This window comes from Hyperoodon ampullatus, assembly GCF_949752795.1.
Source record: "Hyperoodon ampullatus genome assembly, chromosome: 15".
Taxonomy (NCBI): Eukaryota; Metazoa; Chordata; class Mammalia; order Artiodactyla; family Ziphiidae; genus Hyperoodon; species Hyperoodon ampullatus.
In genome coordinates, this window is record NC_136928.1 from 12,304,540 (window position 1) to 12,332,180 (window position 27,641).

Genomic DNA, 27,641 nt, shown 5'->3' on the forward strand with positions numbered 1-27,641 from the left:
AAAAAATACCATTCATTCTTATGTTCAGGTATTTCCTTTGAGTAGATAATTTTGTTTTATACAAACTGTCCATTCATAGATATACTTCATATCATTCCGTGTTGAGTATAGCTCTTTTTGGATATTTTTGTTCTAGTCACATATAGAATTCAGTCTTGAGTTGTATTTTTCTATGTGTTTTAGCAGCCATTCACTCATAGACACATTACACACACCATTCAGTTTTATCGCTCTTTCCTTCAATAAATACATCATTTTTTGTTATACCAAGACCCAGTTTCTAGAGACACATATCAATCTTTTGAACAACTGTTTTTATGGGGCGATATATTCATCTGTGTTCTATCCATAGTCCACAGGGTAGATATCAAGTTCAGTGTTCTTACCATAAAAACACCAAGAAACAAAACAAAAACAACAAGCCACAGGAGCACAAGGAAACTTTTGGAGGTGACATTTATTACCAGGGTTGTGGTGATCATTCACAAGTGTATGCATATGTTCAAACGCACCAAATTATATACATTAAATATGTGCAGTTTTTGGTATAACCATTACACTTCAAAAAAGCTGTTAAAATTTTTTCTACCTTTGTTTTTACTTTAAGAAAATACAAAATCACATATAGATGGCTTACACTGTTGATTTATATTGGACTGCTCTGCCCTACATGGACAAATAAATGTTTGACAGTCTCTGCCTGCTGAAAGCAGGATATGAAGAACCTGGGGGTGGAAAGACTTTTCCCTGAATATCCTTCTATTTATCAGTGTATACTTTTTTTTTTTTTTTTTTTTTTTTTTTTGCGGTACGTGGGCCTCTTCCGTTGCAGAGCATAGGCTCCGGACATGTAGGCTCAGCAGCCACGGTTCAAGGGCCCAGCCGCCCCGCGGCATTGTGGGATCTTCCCAGACCAGGGCACGAACCTGTGTCCCCTGCATCAGCAGGCGGACCCTCAACCACTGTGCCACCAGGGAAGCCCTCAGTGTATCATTTTTAAAGAGCAATAAATATACTGAAAATCATCTTCAGTAGTTATTATACCAGAGCAACTCAGAAACTCTGCATTCTTAGTTGCCAGGTCTTGGTTGAGAACTCTTAACCTTGAAAAACTCCAGAGTAACTATTAACGGCTTCAATGAACTAAAGTTACATTTTGTTTTAATCTGATAGCAATCTTGACCCAAAAGGCCAGCATCAAGTTAAACGATATCCAGTTTCACTTTGATGTTCATAGCTGCCAGTTCAGCTACAAAATACCGAAAGACGTAAGGCACAGAAACAGTGTCGATGCTGTCACTGCGATTACACAGAGCACAGTTGTACTTCCTGTTGCGCATGGTGGACCACGATGGGGGTGGCTTCTCCAACAGCGGGGAGAGCAAACTACCACACTTCACACACACGTGGGCTACAGACCGATCCGAGCAGTTGAAGAGCCGGTCGTGAAGGAGGAAAGATGTACCATGAGCTAAAAGAGCATCCCGCTCCATCTCCCCAAAACGGATTCCACCCTGGACATTTCTTCCCCCGATAGGCTGGTTAGTGACTTTGTCTCTGGCTCCTGTTGTCCTAACTTGGAATTTGTCTGAGACCATGTGGCGTAAGCGTTGGTAATAAACCACACCTATGAAGATGTCTGCATCCAGCTCTAGCCCACTGATGCCACTATACAACCTCTCAGTGCCATAGTAGTTGTAGCCAGCAGCCTTCAACATCTCACCAAAGTATTCCAGGGCCGAGTTCTCCTCTGAGAAGATGAAGGGCGTGGCATCATGGCAGAGACCGTGTAAAGCTGCAGACTTCCCTGCCATACTCTCAATCAACATCCCAATGGTCATGCGGGATGGAAAACCGTGAGGGTTGAACAGAATGTCCGGGACCATCCCGCTCTCGGTGAATGGCATGTCCTCAACTGGCCACAGTCTGCTCAAGATGCCCTTCTGCCCGTGACGACTGGCAAATTTATCCCCGATAGTGGGGTTCCGAGGGACTCTCATCGTGATGCAAACACATTTGAATTTGCCATTTCCAGTGTCATTACTGCACACTTTGATGTTATCCACAATACAATTTTCTTTACTCCTAGGAAAAAATAAACCAGACAAAATGTCAAAATGTACAGAGATACCAAGTTTTACTGATATATTTAGTGCTTCATAAAGGATATCTGCAAAACTTATTCTCACCTCTATTCTCCAATACACATAGAGCTGGTATCCCTAAAAGTATTTATGAATGGGGCTACTGATTCTGTTCACTATAGAACTGTGTTCATCTGAAAGAATACTAGCAAGAAAGGCAGCTGAAGACCTACTACTGAAACCAATTTTACAGTTGTAAAATAAGCTTAAAATTTTATTTTTATTAAGAGGTATAATGAACTCAACATTTTAGCTAGGAAACATTACTAACAACATGTCCGAGAGAGATGCTCAAGTTTGAATAATATAGTTTTAAAATAAATCACAGATAACTGATCAATTGCAGTAGACTGACAAGAAAAGTAGAAGAACAAAGGCAGTACGACAGACCGCAGAGCTGTCTCATTTATGTCCATTCAGTTAATAACTAAGCTACCACTTATATTTTCTCCAAAAATTCTCCCGTTGAAAAATAACTTGCATTGACCTCCAGCAATTTCACTCAGAAACAGCCTTTAAAAAACAGCACTGGTTATGCGAACTTACTTATAGTACATCACAAAGCTTTCCCCGGTGTTGAGGTTTAGGTAGCTGTAATACGGCTCTCCATACTGCAGTTGTGCTCCAATATATGGCAATCCGTCATCATCCAACTTCTGCAGAATCCGTGGGTCACCAGGTTTGACTCCAAACACCAGACTATCATCTCCTTGTTTGATTTTTTCAGACAGATCTATATATTCGGACTTGTAGACACTTCCATGGGCAAAGCCTCGTTCCCAAGAGGCCTTATTCACAATCTGTGAAGTCAAAGAATCATTAAGAGACTGAGACCAAATGAGAGTTTTCAAAATAAACCCAGTTAGAATTACAACTGGTTTAGGCATTTGATTTTAAAACTATCCACATTTCCTAAATCACCTATGCTAACTATTAAAATCCAGGCACATATAAAGGTAGATATTTCCAAGACTACATTCATTCGACATCTACTCATACTATGCACTCAAATAGGCAGGCTATATGCATATGAATATTTAGTGATATCCCTCAAGACTTGTCACTTTTTTTTTTTTTTTTTTTTTGCGGTACGCGGGCCTCTCACTGTTGTGGCCTCTCCCGTTGCTGAGCAGAGGCTCCGGACGCGCAGGCTCAGCGGCCACGGCTCACGGGCCCAGCTGCTCCGCGGCATGTGGGATCTTCCCGGACCAGGGCACGAACCCGTGTCCCCTGCATCGGCAGGCAGACTCTCAACCACTGCGCCACCAGGGAAGCCCAAGGCTTGTCATTTTAACTTAGACCAGGAGTTAACTATTTAACAGAACAGTCACGCACCAAATACTAGGCACTTGGGCACACAAGAAATACTCCTTCAGTGATCTGATGGTAAACAAAAGTTAAAAATGAAAAAGGATGGAACTACATCTCTTGGTAAAACTTACCATGGCATCTTCCATATCATAGCCAGTGTAAGAAATAACAGCAACAATGGCATTTGTCCCAATTGGATAGTTATCCATGTCATAATAATCATACATGTATGGTCTCACTAAAGGGCTTTGTGGAGTCTGAAGACGATACAGTTTATTATCTGACCGGTCTTGAAAAGTGAGGAGTGGAAAGCCCATAGTCTGCTTACCTACAAAGGGAAAAAAATTAGTATTTGGTTTTTTCCTCCTTGATTATAAAGGTGACATATAAAATTGGAAACTAAATATTCATCATAGGGGAATGAATAAATAATCATGCTGGTTATGTTTACTACAGACTAATACTTGGGGTGAAAATGAAGTAGACAAATGTGTATCAACGTGACCCATGAAAACAATGCTGAATGAGAAAAAGTACAGAATGACATTTAATAGGATGCATTCATGTACATTTGCCACACATCCCAAACAATTCTAGACCTAGCTTATGGACACACATGTAATGTAATAAAAGCATAAAAAGGGAATGTAAAGGATATATACAAACTACAGGATATTACTACTCCTGGGGGAAGAGATGGATGACAGTAACTACTATCTAATTAGATTACTTTCTTACACACACACACCGACACACACAGAGACACAGTAAGATGTTGGTATTTGTAAATTATGCATAGTGAGATAGGTACAGGGGGCAGGTAAGACGCTTCTTTGTACTACTACCTTACAGTACAGAGAATCAACTCAAAACGGTTTTAAAAACTAAAATAAATAAATACATACACGGGAATTTTTTTTAAAAAGGGAGACTTCCAGTTTCCAGTATAGAGAGATACTCCTACAATATCAACCCCAACATGTAAGTATAAAATCCAGAAAAGAAAATCAACTACATACGTATACACACTACCTGAAAGCACTGAAATGTAATAAAAAATAGAAATTAGAGAGGGATTAACATTTGGACAAAAGGAACTTCAGAGTGAATTTCCAGTTTTTTCGGTTTTTAATGTCTTGTTTCTTGTTTTTAATTTTTTGCCTGATGGCTCAGTCAGTGTAGTGGCTAAAGCTCAGAAACCCACAGTCTTATTGGCTTGAAGAATCAAGGAATAGAGTTCAGAGCATGACAGCAATTGGAACTGTAAGGGGGGAAATTTCAGAAAGGAGAGAACCGTAAAGGGAGAGGCTTACATTCTGCATATAAACTGAGTCCACATCTTTGGTGGACTCTGTCCAGCACTGTGTGCGGTGGACAGATGTGGGCAGCCTCCCTAAGGTAAAAAGTGCACTTCAACAGCTGTTCAGCTAGCTTCCAGTAATCTAAAAACCAGCCCTCTTCTGAGGAACAGAAGAGAATCTAGTCTTTACAACATATTTTCTGTCCACAATCCAATCCAATATTATTAGACATACAAAGAAACAGGAAAACATGCCCAAGACTCAAGAAATATGCAATCAATGGAGACTGATCCTGAGATGACCCGAATGTTGGAACTGGCAGACAGTGATTTAAAAATACCTGTTATAACTCTGCTCATGTAATGGAAAATATGTTCACGATGAATGAAGATAAGACTCTCAGATAAAACAGAAACTATAAAAATGAAACAAATGGAAGCTCTAAGCTAAAAAATTAAGTTTCTGAATTAAAAATGCACTAGATGACAGTGAATATGATAGATCAATAAATATGATCCAACCTGAAGAAAAAAAGATTGAAGAAAGAGAACAAAAATCCAGTGGCTTATGGGACAATACTAAAAAGCATAACATATATGATGCATAACTTAAGTCTCAGGAGATGAGAGAATGAGGCAGAAGCAATATTTTTAGAAAATGGCAGAAAACCATACAGATCTAATTTTTTAAAACAGACTTAAGGGACTTCCCTGGTGGCGCAGTGGTTAAGAATCCGCCTGCCAATGCAAGGGACACGGGTTCGAGCCCTGGTCCAGGAAGATCCCACATGCCGTGAAGCAGCTAAGCCTGTGTGCCACAACTACTGAGCCTGTGCTCTAGAGCCCATGAGCCACAACTACTGAGCCCGCGGGCCACAACTACTGAAGCCTGAGCGCCTAGGGCATGTGCTCCACAACAAGAGAAACCACGGCAATGAGAAACCCACGCACCTCAACAAAGAGTAGCCCCCTCTCACCGCAACTAGAGAAAGCCTGCTCGCAGCAACGAAGACCCAACGCAGCCAAAAATAAAAAATAAATAAAATAAATAAATTTTAAAAAAAATACAAGCCCTCCTCTTCTGTGCCTACCACCACCTTCCCCTCCACCTTACCCATCTGGCACTGGTACATGTTTCTCGGACTCTGGTTGTGATCAGAGAAGGGGATGAAGTTGGCGATCACACTCAACAGGCTGTGAGGGAAGAGCTCCTGGTGGGTGGTGACGCCAGCCACAACCTCATCCTCAAAGATGGCAACGTTCATGAAGATCTGGAAAAGAGGAAGGACGAGGAAGTTCCAGGCACAAAACAACTGTGACTGCTGACACGGATTAGCTCTATCTCTCAGAGTTTAGTCCTCACAGACTTGAAAGAAAAACTTCCCACCCAGTATCGTGAACACTGAAGGGATCCACAGTTAGAAATACCACATGCCTTACACACTTCTTTCTAAATCTACCCTGGTCCAACTGTGAAGGGAGAGAGGAAGGAGGAACATTTTTTTTTAAAGTAGCACAAAGCCCAGAGTTTTGCAACTGCAGAAATGTAGGCAAAGATTGAGAGCGGTTCTAACGGAATGTTTCAGTCTCACCACCCGAGGCAGAGGTGGCTGCCAAGGAACGTGGGGAGTTGAGCGGGATGGCAAAGGCAAGTAATGTGACTGCCAACCCTCTCTCAAGTTTGATGAGCGTGAAAACTGCTTCATGCTGGTCACAGAAGAGGCAGAAAATAAGCTTTGACTTTCTTTCAAATGCCCCAACTGTAATGATAACAGCAACACTTTTAAAAAAGAAATAGTTACTAAGTCTCTGAAAGTTGCATACTATACAATCACACATAGTCTATGTACCTGTTCCATAGTTCCAATTAGTTCTTCTTTGCCCAATTCCAAGTTCTGCACAGGCCGCACCAGTCTACAAGGAGTGGTAAAAAGGTACAATCCTGGGTACAGACTTGGTTTTCCTGTCATGGGGATCAGGACCACCTCCATCCAGGGAGGAATTCTTTTTTCTCTCAAAACCTGTTCTCAATTAAAAAAAAAAAAAAAAAAAAAGAGTTCAATTAAGAATAAATCAAGTATTTTACATCTATCGCCCCTGCCACCCAGGAGGTGGGTATAGTGGAGAAGCAGATCAAATGTGAAAAGCAACATCTTTAGAATTAAATCAGTTTTGCAGGTAACAAACCTAGTGCCCTGCCAGTCTCAACCCCACACAGATGGCCGCCCCATATCCAGAGTTGGCAAAAGCCCTACTTTCTTGGGGGCTCAGTCCCAGTATCAGGCAAACTGCGTACAACTGAGACTGGGGAAAAGGTAAACCAAGAATGTGTGTGTAGACATACTAAATGAAATTCTATCCTCTGATGTCTAAAACATAGATTACTGGGGACTTCCCTGGTGGTCCAGTGTCTAAGACTGCGCTCCCACTGCAGAGGGCTCAGGTTGGATCCCTGGTCAGGGAACTAGATCCCACATGCCACAAGTAAGAGGTCACATGCCGCAACTAAAAGATCCTGCATGCCACAACGAAGATCCCGTGTGCCTCGACTAAGAACTGGCGCAGCCAAATAAATAAATACTAAAACAGTAAATAAATAAATAATATACAGATTACTGGTGTTATTTTAAAATGTATTCAGTGAAAAGGCCCTTCCACCTGGGACTTAAAAAACAAGCAAAAAAACCTTCTATGAACTCCTGGGTGAAAGGAGATATACAAACTAAAATGACAGAAATGTGAAAAAATAACAAAACCAGTATAGCAGAACTTATGGCGATTCACAGTTAAATTATCAATAAAATGAAAGAATGAAAATAAATGAATTAATTCTTAGCTCAAAAGCTAAAACAACAAAACAAAAAAAGTACAAGAAATCAAACGGAAAGTAAAACCTGAAATTAATGAGGTAGAGTACAGAAAAACGTTGAAATTAATAAATCAAACAATTCTCAGTTCTTAAATTAACAGTACCCACTACTTGATCTAATCAAAAGGGGGGGATGAATATATTGAGTAAAAAATGGCAAAGGGGGAAAAAAAACATTGGAACAAAATTTTAAGTCCATGGGTCGCTTTGCATCTCTCTCTGAAACCAAGATGAAATGAATAAAATTCAGGCTACCATAACAGGCGGCGGCAGAGGTGAAAAGATTAAAGACAAACTTCTATATTAGAAATACAGGTATCAAGGAGCTATCCCCAAAGAAAGCACTAGAGCCGGATGATTTCACAGGTGAATTCTAGAAGACCTAAGACCAGATGACCTGATGCTGCACAAACTGTTTCGGAGCACTGAAAACTAAGGAAAACTTTCTAATTCTTTTTATAAAGCAGAAATTTGTAAATGTTGATTATAAAAAATCTTAAGTAAAATATTAGTCTTTAAGAAAGTATTAGTATCTATTAAGTATTAAAATAATGACCAAGTGGGATTTATTCCAGGAATGTAAGACTCATTACTCATCATTATTATTAGAGAATGATCACTGTTAGGGAATGAATTAATATAATACACTTAATGCGTCCAAGGGGAAAATCTCACAGTATTTTCTCCATGGATGCCAAAAAATTAAACATAGAATTACCATATGATTCAGCAATTCCACTTCTAAGTATACACCCAAAAGAACTGTGTGTGTGTACACACACACGCAGGACTATTATTCAGCCATAAAAAGGAATGAAATTCCAACACGTTACAGAACAGATGAACTATGAAAACATTATGCTAAGTGAAATAAGCCAGATACAAAAGGACAAATATTGTATGGTTTATTATGTACCACTTACACGAGGTACCTAGCAAAGTTAAATTCATGAACAAAGTCGAATAGTGGTTACCAGAAACTGGGGAAACAGGGAATGGGGAGTTACTCTTGAATGGGTACAGAGGTTCAGTCTGGGATGATGAAAAAGTTTGGAAGATGGATAATGGTGATGGTTGCACAACAATACGAATGTACTTAATGTCACTAAACTGTACACTTGAAAACTGTTAAAATGATAAATTTTGTTCTATATATTTACAAAACAACCCAGGGACCAGTCCAGAGTAGTTCCCACTGGCCAAATCTGATACATTTTGAGCATCAAAATAAATGATCGTAAGAGAACACTCATGAAATAAAATAAGCATCTATAAATCCATGCTAATAAATGAACACATAAATAAATGGGAACAGGAAAACTCTACCTTACATAATAGCAACTAGTAAACATAGAACAAATGATGGCATTAGAAAACAACCATGTGGCAACCATTACAGTAATAAGTAACTCAGCAAAGAATCATCAATGGAATGGTAATAAATTTGCAAAGAATTCATCAACTAGTGGGTGAAAATTTGATGAGGAAAAGGGCTTTCACAGAAAAAATTAGTAATAGTACAGCAGACTTAATCTAAAGAAGAGAATCTTAAAGTGATCAAAGTTAATGTCACCAGCCAGAAGACCAGCCAACATCAAGTGCCTCCTGAAAAGATATCCTGAATCTCATCATAAGAAAGCTACATAAAACAACAGTGTCTACAAAACTGGCCTGTACTCTTGAAAAAAAAAAAAAGAGTCAGACATTAAAGGCTGAGGAACTGTTCCAGATTAAAGGAGAAGAAACAGGCCAACTACATGTAACACATGATTCTGGACTTGGTCCCAGACAAGGAAGAAAAAAACTAGCTATAAAGGACGTTATTCAAGACATAATGGAATAATCTGAGTATCAGCTGTGGATTCCACCAAGCTGACCTTCCCTAATTCTGGTAAGTGCACTGTGGTCAATGAAGAGAAAATCCTTGTTCTTAGAAAATATACAGGAAAATCTTCATGGAAAAGGGGACACATCTGTACACTGCTCTCAAACATTCAGAACTAAGATGTACACAGTATTTAGAAAAAGCATACAAATGCTAAAGCGCATGGGGCAAAACCAACTAAACAGGACAGAGCATATACTACAAATTCGTCCTACTGCCAAACTAAGGGACATTACCTAAGCCACAAAGACTCTTATTAGGAGCAAATTTTAAAGATTAGTTTATTCAAAGAATGTCATTCTGCTTGACTTTTTTTTTTTGCGGTACGCAGGCCTCTCACTGTTGTGGCCTCTCCTGTTGTGGAGCACAGGCTCCAGACGCGCAGGCTCAGCAGCCATGGCCCATGGGCCCAGCCACTCCACGGCATGTGGGATCTTCCCAGACCGGGGCACGAACCCGTGTCCCCTGCATTGGCAGGCAGACTCTCAACCACTGTGCCACCAGGGAAGCCCTCTACTTGACTTTTAAAAAAATGTATTTCAAGGTATCTCAAGACCCAGAATGCAACAAGTTATGACTTATATCTTGTATAGTTTCAATATTACTTGAAATATAAAGTCCATATTTCAAGGTCCCCTATATGCCACTAGTATTTACCAAGAAAAAAAAAAGTTAAAAATGTGTTAGATTAGTAGACTAGGGCCTCAGTGGAACCACCAAAAAAAAGTACAGGTCAAATACCTGTCACTGACCCTAACTGGTGACGTCAGTACAAGGCAAGACGTTGCCACCAGAGAGAATGTATGGGCACTTTTGTAATTAGCTTCTGACCTCCAGACCCCTTGACACTCGAGAATGCCCTGGGGCTACCTCAACAACTAGAAAATGACTGAAAACCTAAGACGGAAGCACAGAACAATTCACAGAGACTCAAGATCACCTTAAAATGTCGGAGAGAATCGACAATGCCAGGAACGAGTTCCTTATCCACCCAGCCAACCATGACACCGTCCAGCAGGACAGGGTAGCACTCGCTGTACGGCCGATGTGGAGCTCCATCAACTGGAGTGACACCTGGTGAAGCGAGGAAACGGAATGATCACATCAGGATGCTTTTCCCAACATTTAACTTTCCCTCCAGGTTCAACAAGTGCTTCATCATTTTAGCTATCTAGTCATCTTGTCTCTAAACCGGAATGTTTTTGTATTGCCTGAGTAAATATCTAAATCATTTCAGCAAGGACCCCCCAAATCTACTGTCTCTAATTGCCGGTGAGGAGGGTAGCAGGGGGACAGGGGTTTCAGGGAGGCTTTTCCCTGTACACCTTTTGTATTTTGATTTCTGAGCCATGTAAACATATTAACTTTTTTCCAAAAATCTAATTACATTCGATCCTCATTGTTCACATATCACAAATTTGCCTACTTGCTAAAATTTATTCGTAACCCCAATATCAATACTAGTGGCGTTTTTTGATCATTTGAGGACATGCAGTGAAAATTTTGAATTGCCGGATACACGTGTTCCCAGCTGAGGTCAAACCAGGTGACACGCTGTCTGTTTCAGCTCATACTGTAAACAAGCGTCCTTTCCGCACTCTGTTCAGTGCCATGTTTTTTGCATCTTTGTGCTTTTGTTGGTGATTCTGCTGTTTATAATGGCCTTCAAGCACAGTGTGAAAGTGCTGGTTCCTAAGCATGAGGCCGTGCTAAGCCTTATGAAAAAAGGTGTTAGATAAGCTTATCGTTACAGTGCTGTTGGCTGAGAGCTCAATATCAATGAATCAACAATATACATTAAATAAGGCGTCGTTAAACAGAAACACACATAAAGCAAGACTATGTAGCAGCTGATGAAAACGCTGTGACAAGAGGCTCAGAGGAACCTAATCTTTTGTTTCCCCAGGAACAACGGCTCAGCATCTGCTAATTCAGTGCCAGGGGTGACTTTACAGAAGTACTGCCAATACCAAGAATCGACTCTAATTAAATAAAGAACACTCTGCCATGAGCCATCAACACCTGAAGACAGCAAGTGCTTTACAAAATGTCACAGGTTATCCACCTTACAAGAATTCTCTGCTCAACCCCCAAAGAAGCACAACTTAATAGCTTTGCACCTGTTAAAACCCACACAAGCAAACAAGACAAGACTGCTGTACACCACCTACCCAAGTTGCAGAGCAAAGCTGGAATAGATGCTGTGTACACAAACTGTGTGACGACCTCACATATGGCAGTTAAGTGGTTCATCAGACCACAGGGCTCCCCGTCGGGGGTGTGCACGGGGCAAAGGAAACCCCAGGACTCTGGCAGCAGCCTGCGTACCGTGGTGGTCCGCATCTTGGCAAAATCTGCCCCTCTGTGCACACAGCGGAAATGGGAGAGATAGCGTATGAAGTTCAGCTTGTCAGCCACAACACAAAGTCCGGAATCTTGCAGGAAGCCAAGACCTTAATAAAACAAATGTCATTGAAAATGGGCTAAACTTAAGGAAAAAAAAAAAGCCTGTCTTTTACTGGAGGCTCTGATAGGATAAAACCTCAGAGTACACTAGAGATCACAGAGTGGGTTATCACAAAGTTTACTCAGCTCTGGTGAGGGGAAGAGCTTAAAAAACATAGTAAAAATCCCCAGATTCACAAATTGTTTTAGCCTCCACTGTTTCTCCATCTCCTCTACACTATCTCCTTTGTGGGAAAACATTAAATGAGTAATAAAATAGCAAGTAATTAAATGGGATTCATCCAAGAGAGCTGGATAACACACAAGCATTTGTTAGCCCTTAAGGAATCTGCATCAGTATCATCTGTTTAAAAAAAAAAAAAAAAAAAAAAAAAGATTTCTGGGCCCTCAATAACCACTTTTTAAAGTTTTCCAGTCATTCTAATACCACTGGTTTAGGGATGCAGATGTCTAAGAACCCTCCCAGACAACCCATCTAGTTAACCTTTCCTCAGAGATCTAAGCTTTCTTTAGTTTTCTAGAAAGAGGCACAGGAAATGCATTTGATCATTAAAATTAGATTTCAACTATACAGACAGCCTGTCTACAGCCCAATATACACCTGTCAAAATTTACAACATGAAATCTGTCTTTAATGAGAGTAAGAAGTTCACTTTTGAAAAGAATCTCTCAGCAATATATAAACCTACATTATGCAAGTAATTTGAAAATCATAACTAAATGAAGCCTCTCTATTTAATTTCACCTGTTTTAGAACGTAGATTCCCAGTAGCAAGAAGATATTCAAATGGTTTTGTAAGGTCTGTTCCCAGATTTAAAATCTTCATCAAATTTTCAGTGTTTAAGGACACATTGGTCTTCTGAGCCTTCTTGTCTATAGCTATTTTAATAGATGCTAACCAAGCTTCCAATTTTTCCTGAAATAAGAAAAAATTTAAATTTTTAGGTATTTTAATGACCACAAGTTGGATATTTACTCTTACATAACCTGCACATCCATAACAAAAGCCCACTAATTCATACATTTGACACGGAAAACTTCTAAACTATAAACCTGAAAAAACAGCTTTTCAAAGTACTATTACAGTTCAGGCATTTCTTAAGACAGAAGATACAGACTTCTGCAGTGCTGAGTTTCGCCTCGGCAGTGTGGACATCTGGCTGGACAGTTCTTTGTGACGAGGGGCTGTTCTGTGAGCTGTGGGATGTTACAGCAGCATCCCTGGCCTTTACCCACAAAAATGCCTCCAGACACTGTCAAAGGTCCCTTGGGGTGGAACAAAATCGCTCCCAGTCGAGATTATCCACACTAATGGAAAAGAACCAAAACTGGTTTGCTTGGGCCTTAGAAAAGTTTTTAATTCAAATGCTCTTAGCAAACAATCGAAAGACCTTCAACCCCAGAAACAGGCAACAACAACAAAGCCCTGAGACAAAGCAGCAGCCCGCTGTCCCAAGAACAAAACAACTAAGAAGAGCCCGAAGTCCCCAAATGACACCCAACACACAGGACCCCTGACAAGCTAGTAGGAAAGACCGACACGTTCTTCTGTATATAAAAGCTGTGTATAAAAGCTGAAACATAATGGAAGAGGAAGAGAAAACAAAAGAGGAAAGAGGAAAGAAGTCAGAGATGAGGAACAGAGATGTGGGTACAATGCTCTGGAACTGGAGACGGGGAGGCGGGAGGAGTGAACTAAACTCTCCTCCTGGGTCAGAGGCCTGCCCGTGGTCTCTTCGAGGTTACCTAGCATTTGCTGGGCATGTACAACAAGCTGGCGCTCTGCCTGTTTACTTCAGCCTCACAACAAACTTTTCCTCAGGAAGCACTGCAGTACAGGACCTCTGAAAACCCGTGGGCCAAATGCGTTTCAGTATTAAGAATTTTTTAGGCTTTAGAAAGGTGACAGGCACACAGACCTTTTATTACCTAACACCCATGATGGAGACTGAGGCACTGGCTCATAATCAAACACATTTCTACCCTGAAACACAAACTGTCATACTAAGTGTAGCAAATGAAAGTTATAAACAGCCTCCTGTTGGTTAGGATCAGGTCTTGCTGCCAACTCCCATTTTTCTTTTGGTTCTCATACTTTCTGGATCTGGAATTGCAGGTGAGCGACTGTGGACCCGTCTGTGCGGTCTGCACACTCAGTACAAGCAGAAGCAAGCGAGAGCCCTCCAGGAAGCCTTCCCATGAGGCTCACCAGCCTCTCTGGCAAAAGGGCTAATGTGAAGAGATGGGCAGACAAGCCTACGAAGAGCGAGGCAGCGCTGAGAAGGAGGGACAGCAGCTCCCCATCTGCGCTCACAGTTCAGAGGGGAATCGCTTCAGCGTCCCTCACTCCCCAACCCTGTTAAGCAGCCTCGGACCCAATCACAGGGACCTCAGTCTCTGTGGCAGCGCTCACTGAGATGGTTATACAAGCCTGTCATTCACATCAGGTCACTGTCGTGTACCTTCTGAAGATTGCTTTCATGTCCCGAGTTCAGAGGTTTAAAAGCTTGAGTATCACGGAGGCAAAGGTAAGGAAATCAGACACTTTTAAGCAATGGATTCTCTGAAAAAGTCCCAAGTTTCCTTTCCTCTGTTGCTGAAACAGGTCACCTTGGTAATGTCGTGCAACTGAAGATACTTCTAACGTGGCTGGCTCGCAACGAACCCACATGCTTCAGTTTAAGGAGTCTTTAAAGGTGACTGAAACTTCTGCCTGATTTGAATGTGTATCAGGGAAATTCTAGGCTACCACAATTTTTCAGTCTAATTTTATAGACAGAGCAGACAGAAACAAAAGTTATTACCTTCAAGTAAGAATTTAATGATGGGGCTTCCCTGGTGGCGCAGTGGTTGGGAGTCCGCCTGCCGATGCAGGGGACACGGGTTCGAGCCCTGGTCTGGGAGGATCCCGCGTGCCGCGGAGCGGCTGGGCCCGTGAGCCACAATTGCTGGGCCTGCGCGTCTGGAGCCTGTGCTCCGCAGCGGGAGAGGCCACGATAGTGAGAGGCCCGCACACGGCGATGAAGAGTGGCCCCCGCTTGCCGCAACTAGAGAAAGCCCTCGCACAGAAACGAAGGCCCAACACAGCCATAAATAAAATAAATAAATTAAAAAAAAAAAAAAGAATTTAATGATGGACCAGATTGGGGACCTGGAGCTTTTTACTTCGGTCCTCTCCACATTCCCTGCCGCTGTCCTGCGATCTCTTAGATTCAATCTTTTTTAGGGATGATATTCAAAATATAAAATGCTACCAAGTCCACTTGCTTATAGAATTATTTCTGTGTCATGCCAACATTCTCTGCCAACACACACAGAGTTCTCATCGTGTACAGTGATCACGTCTCTGTGATCCTGTCTCTGTGAACACTGCCCTGGCGAGCACAGAAGCTCTGCTCTTAGGCGAAATGCAGGGCTAGACTTCAGGGAGTCTCTGGTCGTTGACAACATTTTTGTCAACTCATCAATACATGACCTCATTTTTTGTGTTTGTTGAGAGACACCTTAGTTTATTCTGTTGATTCGTTACCACTGAGCTCAGAGCAAACAGCACCGTAACTCATGCCTGAACAAAGCCTGTCTAATCCAAGTGTTTTCTCCATAAGGAACGTCGCAGCCTTCTTGCACTTAGGAACACTAGACGGTACTTCAGCACTGAGCGTGGGGGTCACTTTAAATAGCAAAGTCACCAACAGAAAGCACAAAACTGTGAAAAACATGGCAGTAGAGACCCTTGTTTACAGCTCATCAGACCTCAGCTGGGACCATGAACATCAGGAATATCCAATTCTTTAGCACTCTGTGCATGTCTGCAAATGATCATGAGGGTGCTGGTACTGTTGGTGTTCCAAATAAATTTTAGCAAGTAGGTGAATTCACAAGTACAGACTCTGTGAATAATGGGGACTGACTGTATGTGTGTATATAGGCCATTTACACTTTATCATTAATGTTATGACCAAGATTTGATATTGTCTTTATTTAGCTTCTATAAAAACATTAAAGAAATTTCTGAACCTGGCCAAGCTAAGATCTGTAAGTCCCTTACTGCTGAACAATCAAACAAACAAAAAGTAGAAAAAAAAAAAAAAAAAGACTACATAAAATGCCCAAACTAAAAATTTTAAACATGCAGGAAACAATACTGCTGGAAATGGCCACATCATCCCACAAGAGGTACGACTGCTCTGGGGTGAAGCAGCCTGCATTTACCTTCAGAAACATGAGGAAGAGCTGCCCGGGGGTCAGGACCTCTTGATTCACTAAACTGTCAGGATTCTCCTCCATGCACTCTCCTTTGGCTAAAGCAAAGAGCTTCCGGGTCATGAGACAAAGCACATAAAACTTTTCAGTGTTGGATTTCAGGTGGATACAGATGCACTGGCTGCCAAAAGAGAAAGAAAAAGCTTAAAAACGATTCGGCTGCTGATACTACTCGATGTCCTACTGAATTCAGCTTCTCAGCTGCACTGGCCGTTCAAATGCTCAGCATGTGGCTCGTGGATACAGATCGGACAGCGCTGGTCTAGAGCAGGGCTCCTTTAATAATTACACAGTGGTTACAGAAGACAAAATCCTAGCCTTAGGGAAATAAAGGGACGTGATGCCCGCAACTTTCAATGATGCAGAAAGAAAAACGGTGATATGCAGAGAAAGCAACAAAGCAAAGTGGTAAAAATGTTAAGAACTAGTGAACGAGAGTGTCCAGTGTACTATTTTTGCAGCAATTCTCGAAGTCTGAAGTTATTTCAAAAGTTTTAAAGTACAACAGAAGGTATGAAGCTACCAGAAAAAAGAAAGGCGAGGATGACTGCAGAAACAAAGCTAGGCCCTACTTTGCTAAGCCAGAACCCTACCCCCAGGGCCACTTTGATTCCCACATGACTCACCAGCCCCAGCTACATCAATACAAGGAAGCATGGACACCCTCCACCCCCAATAAACAAAAGCACACATACTTGAAGAGAAACTCTGCAGCGTGTTCATTTGGGTACCAGTCAGGAAGATTGAGTTTTACCCTGAAGCGTTCACCCAGATAGCTAAGGACCTGTTTTTGTGTGGAACATCCCTCTTCCATTACGATCCTTAACATCTGAGAAACAGAGTTCCTAAAGAAAGAGTCATCTTCCTTTCCTCTGATGACCTCCTGAAAAATCTGATAATCGGAAAAGCTGACAAGTGCCTAGAAAAGAAAAAAAGGTTCTTTTTTAAAATTGCTAATAACTAAACCATCTTAATCATTTAGTAACCATTCTGTTTTTTTTTTTTTTTAATACCCGAGAAAAATTAGCTCTCCACTATCACTGAATCTAAGTGAGCTCTTCAAAATCAGGGCAATGCTTGTATGATAGACACCAAAATGGTCCAATGATCCTCACCTCCTGGTATCCACAACCTTGGTCTCCTCCACATTGAGCCAGGGCTGGCCAGTATGACCAATGGAATATGGTGGAAAAGTTGAAGCATGACTCTCAAGGCAGGGTCGTAAAGGGCATTCCAGCTCCTGCCTTGTTCTCTTGGCTAACACTCTGGGGAAGACAGCTGCCTCAAAGCAGCCTGTGGAAAGGCCCACATGGAAAGGAACTGAGACCTCCTGCCAACAGCCCACAGTGACTTGCCAGCCATGAGGGAACCGCCTCGGAAGGGCATCTTCCAGCCCCGGGCAAGCCTTCTAAACAACAGCAGCCCCCGCTGACATCTCACGGCAACCTCCGGAGACCCTGGCCAGAACTGCCCAAATCTGGAGCCACTTCCAAACTCCTGACCACAGAAACTGTGAGAGAAATGTTTAGCGATGTTTTAGCCACTGCCTTTTAAGTTAACTATTTTTTTTTGTTGGGCGCGCCATGTGGCTTGCAGGATCTTAGTTCCCCGACCAATGATCGAACACAGGCCCTCGGCAATGAAAGCAAGGAGTCCTAACCATTGGACAACCAGGAAATTTCTTGAGGTAACTTATTATGAAGCACTAGTAGATGCCAGCACAGCATGAACTCTGACGAGGACAACCTATCTATCCTGCACAGGACACCACTTCCAATGACTCACTCCCTAACGAAAGAAGTATATTCAGTAAGTCACACCTTAAGTGCAAATCCCAAAGGAAAAAAAAACAGTTCTTTCCGGTAAATAAAGTTCAACATAACCGTGCCATTTTCCAAGTAGTGAAGGTTCATATTGACGGCGGAATGTTCTTCCCTCACACAGTGCATTGAAACTCCTATTTAAACAAACAGAGCAAAGAGTCAGAAACTCAGCAATACTACCATTAAGTATAGTATGCATGGCTACAATTAGAGATTGATTTTTAGCTCAATTATAAGAATAAATTGTTTAACTATAAGGCTCATGAATGCAAAATGCTATCTTGTGAAGCCAGGCACTGTCACGGAGAGTGATCAAACAGAGGCCAGGTCACTGTCAGCCAGAGACCGAGGGGAATGCCACATACCCTGAACCAGAAGAGTTCCGAGGCCTGTACCTACACCTGGCCAAGTCAGCCATCCTTCAGCACCGTAAGCAGTAACATAAATACATGTGTTCATTCAGTTGGAAAAAAAACTGAACACAGTAGAAAGGTTTCCCACTATGAAATTATAACACAGAAATGCTTAACAGAAAAACAAAAAATTGTACATATATGGGAGAAAAATATCAAAGACTCTGCTTGGATGCATCTACTTTTTAATATCGGGTGGACCAAAACGTGCTTCAGTTTTTAAGTAAAAATAAAAGACATATTTTTCATTTTCACCAAGAACTTTATTGAACAATGTATTCACCCTTTTGTTCCACTACCTTCTGCCATTTTTCAGGCAACTTCATAATTCCATCTTCCCAAAACTTATCTTTTTGAGCAAAGAACTGTTCCAGGTGCCTTTTGCAGTCTTCCAGGGAACTGAAATTTTTTCCATTAAGAGAATTTTGGGGCTTCCCTGGTGGCGCAGTGGTTAAGAATCCACCTGCCAACGCAGGGAACACGGGTTTGAGCCCTGGTGCAGGAAGATCCCACATGCCACGGAGCAACCAAGCCCCTGCGCCACAACTACTGAGCCTACGCTCTGGAGCCCGCGAGCCACAACTACCGAGCCCACGTGCTACAACTGCTGAAGGTTGCGTGCCTAGAGCCCGTGCTCCGCAACAAGAGAAGCCACTGCAATGAGAAGCCCATGCGCTGCAACGAAGTGTAGCCCCCGCTCGCCACAACTAGAGAAAGCCTGCGTGCAGCAACGAAGACCCAATGCAGCCAAAAATAAATAAATAAATAAAATTTATTTTTAAAAAAAGAGAGAGAGAATTTTGTAAAGACCAAAGTAAATGGCAATCCGAAGGAGCAATATCTGGTGAATACGGGTGGTGAATCAGAACTTCCCAGCCAAGCTATAACAGTTTTGCGTGGTCATCAAAGAAACATGTGGTCTTGCATTATCCTGATGGAAGACTATGTGTTTTCTGTTGACTAATTCCAGACGCTTTTTGTCGAGTGCCACTTTCAGTTGGTCTGACTGGCAGCAGTACTTGTTGGAATCAATCGTTTGGTTTTCCAGAAGGAGCTCATAATAGAGGACTCCCTTCCAATCCCACCATATACACAACATCACCTTTTTTGGATGAAGACTGGCCTTTGCTGTGGTTGGTGGTGGTTGATTTCACTTGCCCCATGATCTCTTCTGTTCCACATTATTGTACAGCATCCACTTTTCATCGCCCATCACAATTTGTTTTAAAAACGGAACGTTTGGGCCTCCCTGGTGGCGCAGTGGTTGAGAGTCCGCCTGCCGATGCAGGGGATACGGGTTCGTGCCCCGGTCTGGGAGGATCCCATATGCCGCGGAGCGGCTGGGCCCGTGAGCCATGGCCGCTGAGCCTGCGCATCCGGAGCCTGTGCTCCGCAACGGGAGAGGCCACAACAGTGAGAGGCCCGCGTACCGCAAAAAAAAAAAAAAAAAAAAAAAAAAAAGAAAAAAAAAAAAAAAAAAAAAAAAAACGGAACGTTTTCATTACATTTCAGTAGAGAATCGCATGTGGAAATGAGGTCAAGAAAGTTTTTTTTGCTTAACTTACGTGGAACCCAGACATCAAACCGATTCACATAACCAGGCTGGGGCAAATGATTTTCAACGCTTGATTTGGATATTTTGAGTGTGTCAGCTATCTCCCACATGGTATAACGCTGATTTTTAAAAATTTATTTATTAATTTTTGGCTGCCTTGGGTCTTCGTTGCTGTGCGCAGGCTTTCTCTAGTTGTGGCGAGCAGGGGCTACTCTTCATTGTGGTGTGCAGGCTTCTTATTACGGTGGCTTCTCTTGTTGCAGAGCATGGGCTCTAGGCGCACAGGCTTCAGTAGTTGTGGCACGTGGGCTCGGTAGTTGTGGCTCGCGGGCTTGGTAGTTGTGGCTCGCGGGGTACAGAGCGCAGGCTCAATAGTTGTGGCGCATGGGCTTAGTTGCTCCGCGGCATGTGGGATCTTCCTGGACCAGGGCTCAAACCCGTGTCCCATACATTGGCAGGTGGATTCTTAACCACTGAACCACCAGGGAAGTCCTATAACGTTGATTTTTCTCAATTAATGTCTCGATTTGATCGCTATCAACTTCAACTGGTCTACCAGACCGTGGAGCATCGTCCAGAGAAATCTCCAGCACGAAACTTTGCAAACCACTTTTGACATGTTTGATCAGTCATGGCACCTTCTCCACACACTGCACAAAATTTTTTTTGCATTTCAGTTGCGTTTTTACCTTTCTTGAAATAATAAAACATAATATGCTGAAAAATGTTGTTTTTCTTCCATCTTCAATATTAAAATGGCTACACAAAAATTCACTAATTTTGATAAGTCTTTTTGTAAATGCACGCTGATATGACAGCTGTCACATACAATCTAACAAAATTGCTTTGAATGAAGTTAAAGACAACTAACTGCTATTAGAGCCATCTTACGGAAAAAAACGAACAAACCTTTTGGCTGACCCAATAAAATAGCTTAAATTTTTCTAAAAGAACATTCCAAAAAATCACAACTTACCATACTGAGTATAGCCAGGCCCTCTGCTTTTCCATTTTGGTCTTACCATTGCGATGGGGAAATTTCTGCGAGGCATAATCAACATTCGGATGACTTTTTCGATGCCATTGATTATAAAATAGCCTCCCATTTCCTGCCAAAGAGACGAATTAAAATTTGTTAAACAAAGATATATAACTACCCGTAAACATGAAACTGACCAACTGCAATCACCACCCTCATTCCTAAACAGATGTGCAGAAGAGGTGCACTCGGGCAAGAGGAACTGTGGATCCCTTGGAAACTGCAGACTTTATTAAGTCTTCTTAAGCACATTAAAAAGGCTGTAGAGACTTGGGAGAAAACTATGGAAGAAAATCATAGCACTTTCTTCTACCAGACCTGGACCTAACCTGCCTTTCTGTCCCTAAAATGACTGCAGTCTTCAAATGATGTTAAAAAACAAAAACAAGTTATTCCAAAGAGAAGTCTAAAGATGAAAACAGTTATCGTTTAGCTTCCAGACAAGTATGGTTTCTTGAGTAAGTTAAAAAACTTTTGACTGTATGGAAGCTCTAGAAACCAGAAATTTGGATTAGCTAAATAGGAAAATATTTTTAATATTTAGTAAGTTAATAGAACATTTCTATAATAAATAAGGAGCTACTATGAAGCAGGCGTATCACGCTGAGTGCTCCATGTCAGCATAACATTTAATCCCATAATAATGAGAGAGAGCTACGTGCCCATTTTCAGAAGAGAAAACTGAGGCTCAGGGAGATTAAATTTCCCAAAGGTGCGGGACTGGTAAGCGGAACAGCTGGGTGTCAAACCCAGATCTGCCACCAAAACCCTCTTCCCACCACACAACACAGCCCCCTGTTGTAAGCAGAATCTGCATGTCTTGATTACTTCAACTTAATACTGCAAAGCCACCTAACAGGGCTTGAATGGAAGGTATATGAAGCATTTAATACATCCACAGAATCTGACTGTGGGTAAAGCAGACATTTGAGACAGATATGTGGGTTAAGACAGCTTTAAAAAAACCAAATACATATCTCAATATGTATCAGTTGGTAGGAAAAACCTACCAATTCTTTCCCCATAATAATAATATTCTCTAACTGGAGTGGGTTTTTTTCATACATTGTCTCATCTGAGACTCATTATGAGGCCTATGCAGTGTGCAGACAAAACATCAATGCCCCACGTTACCTATCCAGAGACTGAAGCAGAGAAAGAAGTCTGGACACCCCTCCCCGACTCCCAACAAGCTTCCTGTCCTCTCTCTCCCAGCTCAGGCGCTTTCTACTGTCACCTGGCCTTTTACTGCATGGGACCCCTGTAGGTACCTCTGCTTCCTCGTGGTGCTGGATGAGGGCTTTTGGAGGAAGGTTGTATAAGTTGCAAAGCTTGGATTTCACCATGATGGGAACATAGCCAAGAAACTGTTTAATGATTCCTTTTGAGATTCCATTCACTGCCCAGCTGATATCGGCCTAAATGAAAATGAGAGAAAAAAAATTATTTAGTAAAAAAGGAAATATCCAGATCTACAAGAATGAGTATCTGAAAAGATTAAGGCAGAAGACCATAAACTAAATGATTTTTATGCTTTAGATTTAAAAGATGGGATCTCTTGGATGACAGCACTAAGAAAGGAGAATTCTGGTATAAACTGTATTAGGCACCAGGCTTTTTCTCAAAAATGTACAGTGTGCAAGTCATACACTGTCTCTTCTACTCACTGTCAGCTTTCCCCGGTAGGTGCTCCTTCGGCCCCGGCATTCTGCTGGATAAACATTGAGCTCTTTACAGATGCTCCCTTTTGGAACTGTGGGTGGACTGATGACAGCATCCACAATAGTGAGAGAGATCCGCTCCTCTTTGAAAGCAAATTCAAAGGGAGGGATGGCCTGAAATACAATTCACACTGTTAACTGCTTGCATTTCCAAGGTATTTTTTCTATAAGACTCTTTCAAATCCCATGTGTTCTATAAGCATGGATGGCTATAATGCTAATGTGACACATCTGAAAAACAGCTAAAGCTACATCCAGTCTACTCATATCTTAAGTACCTAAAACTGTAATGCATTAACAAGATTTTTTTTCACTGTCTACTACATGTCCGATTCTGTAGTAGGTTCTAGGGATACAGCTGTATACAGAACAAAGCTGTTCTCTGAACCAAGTGCTTGACTTCTCTATTCTTATATATAAAACACACACACACACACACACAAACACACAGCTATTCTTTTTCAGATTCTTTTCCATTATAGTTTATTATAAGATATCGAGTATAGTTAGTTCCCTGTGCTATACAGTAGGTCCTTAATGTTTACCTATTTTATATATAGTAGTGTGTATATGTTAATCTCAAACTCCTAATTTCTCCCCCACCCCTCCCATTCTTACCTTGTACCCTCTGCACGCATAGCAAGACAAATGGGACTCCTGCTAACAGAGCAAGGATATGGACACACCCTACTGATTTAGCAACAGACACTCTAATAATGCCATTCTTTAGGCTGATCTTTGTACATTTCATTCCACGGTGGCCTCATACTGAAGCCAGAGCCATGCAAGGGGTTGGTGGTGGTCATGGAGGTTCTTCCCCTTCCACAGCAGTTGCTTCTTTGTACCACTCCCTGGGGGGAGCGCTGCTGAACTGAGGAAGGGGAATCACTGAGTTCTCCTACGTATCAACTCTGAACAACCTCCTGGCCTTAGTGCTAAAATAGCAAGAATGCCAAAAATGGAGCTAAGAAGCAATTATACTCCAATAAAGATGTTAAAAAAAAAATGGAGCTAAGAATACGAGGGAGGTTCTTTCACCTCACGTGAGTTCAACTGACCTTTTCTAAACTTTAAAATTTTATCTAAAGCTGGTATTTCAGAATTCAGTATTTTATTCTAAAATAAAAATTTAACATATTTCCTATTTCAGGATAGAGCATTAGTTTACAAAAGGAGATTAGAAGATTCACTTTCTCCAGCCATTTGCTGCACTATCTATATCTCAACACAGCCAATTCTCATTATTCAAGATAGTTATGGTCCATAAAGTGACCACAAGCACTGAATCAGTGAATTCTGAACCTCTGTCCTCAGGGGAAATACAAAGTTAGGTTCCTGCCAGTCTCTGATCACAGCATTTCATCAGCTGATCAATACATAACCTTGCTTTATGTGGGTTTCTCTCTATTTATTTAGGCTGCACCAGCTCTTAGCTGCGGCACCCGGGATCTTTGTTGCAGCGTATTTAGTTGCAGCATGTGGGATCTTTAGTTGCAGCATGCATGTGGGATCTAGTTCCCTGACCAGGGATTGAACCTGGGCCCCCTGCATTGGGAGCGCAGAGTCTTACCCACTGGACCACAAGGGAATTCCCTTTATGTGTGTTTCTACTTAAGAACATCTTATTTAATACATACCGTGGTTCATTAACACTGAACTCACAGCCATCAGCACTTAACTCATGATGAACAAAGGTTATCTAATATAGATTTTCTCTGAAGGCACATCACAGCCTTCTCACACTTAGGAACATTACACAGCACTTCAGCCCTATGCATGATGTCTGTTTTAAACAGCAAAATCACCAACAAAAAGAACATAAGAATGCGAAAAACGGAAGAAACTTTGAAAAGAACACTTTGAATCTGCTGGAATAAAATGAGCATATCTCTCTTACTATCTCATTATTTTTAGTATAAGAACTTGAAACAAGAAAGCAAGAGTGTCACCTTATTGGAGCTGAGCTGGGATGGCTGTACAATGGGTAACTCAAATTTTTTGTCCCTGCAGATGTTGGTGAGTGATTTGGGGGTTACAAATAAACTTTAGCAAGTAGGCAATTCACAAATGTGACAGACATATCAACTTGCACTCACAGATGGAGGAATCTACTCCAAAGAAACTGGGCAAAACAAGATCTGATGAAGGCTATTTTCCCCTTGGTTTTGTAAACATTAGTCATTTACCTTTCTGTGCTTTATGGAACAACATTTTCAAAAACTAAATTGCAGCATCATTATCTGGGTCAGGTTTTCTTCATGTATTTCAACCAAAACAACATATCAAAAGAGACTGACTATACAAGCAGAGTTGAGAATCCAGCTGTCTTCTAATAAGCCAAACATTAAAAAGATACACAGAAGTATCATTCATCTACTAATTTCATTTCTGCTTTAGAAAATACGTTTTACAAAAAGAGTTAACATAAAATTGGTCTATTTTTCAATGAATTCATATTTTTAAGATTTCTCAATTTCAGTTTCTAATAGAGTAAACAAAAGCTCTTCGGGAATCGCTCAAGAATTTTAAGAGTGGAAAGGGGTCCTGGGACCAAAAAGTTTGAGAACTGCTGGTCCACATATTATCCATAAAAATCTCTTGTGTACATGTGCTCCATCATTTTAGGTCAAACCTTCCTTGATCATCTCAACACTGGGCTCTTTTTCATTGTTTTCATAAACCCCAGGGCCAGTTAACTTTTAAGTAGACGTATAATTTTTCTCATAGACATGATACAATGAGTCCAGGCATGATAGAAATGATTATTTCCCATCAGAAAAAATATCTTGTCTTCTGCAAAGAGGTCAAGGAATAATTAAACTTCAAAGAAGCCTCAATGGCTCCATGTTATTTGCGGAATAGAGTTCAAGCATCAGAGACTGGCACGGCTCTCCACATTCTCTCCACCCCTCCCCCAATGCAAGCCCTACCCAACAAAAGCACAGGGTAGAGTCCCCTTGAGCTGTGCTCCTTCACTTCCCCTGGAGGGAACGCCCTTTCCTCTTCAATGCGTGTAATCCTGCCCTTTCTCACACACCTGGACTAGCTGGACCTCCTCTGTGCTCCCGGAGTACCATGCGACCGCCCCTTGTCAGAGCAGTGCTCAAGTGTACCGGCACCGACTGCCTTCACGGCTCCACCTCCTCCACCCAAAACATGACGCTAAGCAAGAACTGTCTCTTACAGGCCTGCCTCTCCCTCACCCTTAGAGCCCAGCGCCTGGAGACATGGGGATGCTTACTAATGAGACCCTCCCCCCACCATCTCCACCTGAACTCTAGTACCATCACCCTCTAGACCAATCACTTTAATGCGGAGCAAATGCTACGTAATGATGGTACCAATCACTTCCTGTGGACCAAATGGTTCCTACGGAACCTCTTTTTCATGCCTCACTGATACCTTCCTCAACACAGACCCGCGCTGAGCCTAGCACGGTCAAGGAGTTACAACTATTTGAAATTATACAGCGACCTCCCAGCCCTCTCTCTGGGACCCCTGCCCGCGGCCTGTGCCCCATTCCCCCCGCCTCCTGGATCTCCCCCTCCCAGGCCCCGAGCCTCACCACCTCTCCCCCGGCCCTCCTCCAACGCCTCACAAGCCCCCCACGCCTACCCTCGCCGGGCCCCTCTCCTCCGCCCGCCTGGAGCAGGGGCTAGGGGCGCAGGCGAACCCAGAGCTGAGGGGAGCCTGGGTTCGCCTGAGGACGCCGCGCTCACCTGCACCGCGTGGCTGAGCCCCTCGCGCACAGCGTAGTTGAAGGACTCGACATGCGCCCGCGTCAGCTCCTGCAACTCTGGCTTTTGCTGCTCCCGCGGGATCCCGTAAGAGGGGTCGGTCAAGTGCTTTAGGCTGGGCCCACTGGGTAGGTGCCGCCACCGGCCGCCGGGATCCATGAGTTCGCCTGCACACCGGACGCCAGCAACGGCTCCACACGCGCCGGAAAGGATGGCCGGCGCCGGGCGCCTTCGGCTTGCTGGGAAATGTAGTTCCTCTTGTTCCTCCGGCCTTGGGTCCTCCGATTTTACGGGGTCGACTTGAAAACAATACCGTGGAGCGAATGGGCCGGTTTAAACCTGTGCAGAGTGGGAGCGTGGCGGACTCGACAGGCCTCCTCTCTTCCACCGCCGCTTCCCATATCCCCCTTCCGCGAGACGCCAAAGGCGGGAATCCGCTCCACGGGCAATTCCACGTGTGACCTCTTTGGCTCTCATTCGTGCTATTAGGGCTGGCCGAGAGCGGTGTTCAAAGATTTCCCTCTCTTCCCTTGACCGCTTTGCGATCCAGTGCTGACGCAGACCCTTGGGGTGACACCCAGCCGGACTCTTGGCTTCAAGGAAAAAGCAGTCGGGCACCAAACTGACTGCTCTCTATCCAACTCTGAAGTCGAAGGCTCATCACTGGGACGGTCAAGCGGTGGTCTGCCCTCTCTACCCACTCCCCGCGTCGTCTGGACTGGAGTCTTGAGCCGGGTGGGGCCGGGGCGGGCCCGCGGGGTGGGAAGGCGGGTGTCCGAGGGGCCTTCCAGCCTTAAGATCCTTTGAGGATCTGTAAGTCCTATAAAGTACTTGTCTCCCCAGAATACGGATTTTATCAGGGACTGCCTGCAGCTGTCTTTCAACTTCATCTTTGGTGTGTATGTGTGTGTGTGTCACAGCTCTATTCTGTATTGAAGTATAATTGACATGCAATAAACTACACACATTTAAAGGGTGCACGTTGATAAGTTTTGACCTATTTATACACCCATGAAGCCATCACCACAATTAATGAATTAATTCACCACTCCCAAAAGTGTCCTCCTTCCCCAGTTTCACCTTTACCTGGGTCAGCTGGTAATTTTCAGTCCTC

The 27,641-nt window shown here is 42.6% G+C and overlaps 1 protein-coding gene across 2 annotated transcripts; it reads right to left on the bottom strand.

Annotated features, from left to right (window-relative positions):
• Window positions 1-452: 452 nt before the first annotated feature.
• Window positions 453-26,704, bottom strand: POLR1B (RNA polymerase I subunit B; the record flags this gene model as incomplete). 2 transcript variants are annotated; one of them, XM_079720493.1, is made up of 15 exons in its annotated part: window positions 453-2,085; window positions 2,691-2,944; window positions 3,587-3,783; window positions 5,870-6,026; window positions 6,606-6,776; window positions 10,450-10,583; window positions 11,681-11,962; window positions 12,721-12,892; window positions 16,189-16,360; window positions 16,935-17,158; window positions 18,060-18,196; window positions 21,007-21,139; window positions 22,341-22,487; window positions 22,737-22,904; window positions 26,510-26,704. In XM_079720493.1, 15 exons carry the CDS (start codon window positions 26,684-26,686, stop codon window positions 1,203-1,205), a joined length of 3,408 nt encoding a protein of 1,135 aa, XP_079576619.1. In that variant the 3' UTR covers window positions 453-1,202. The 2 variants fall into 2 exon arrangements, with proteins under 2 accessions (XP_079576619.1, XP_079576618.1); XM_079720492.1 differs by lacking the exon at window positions 22,737-22,904 and having other exon boundaries at window positions 26,510-26,686.
• Window positions 26,705-27,641: the final 937 nt, after the last annotated feature.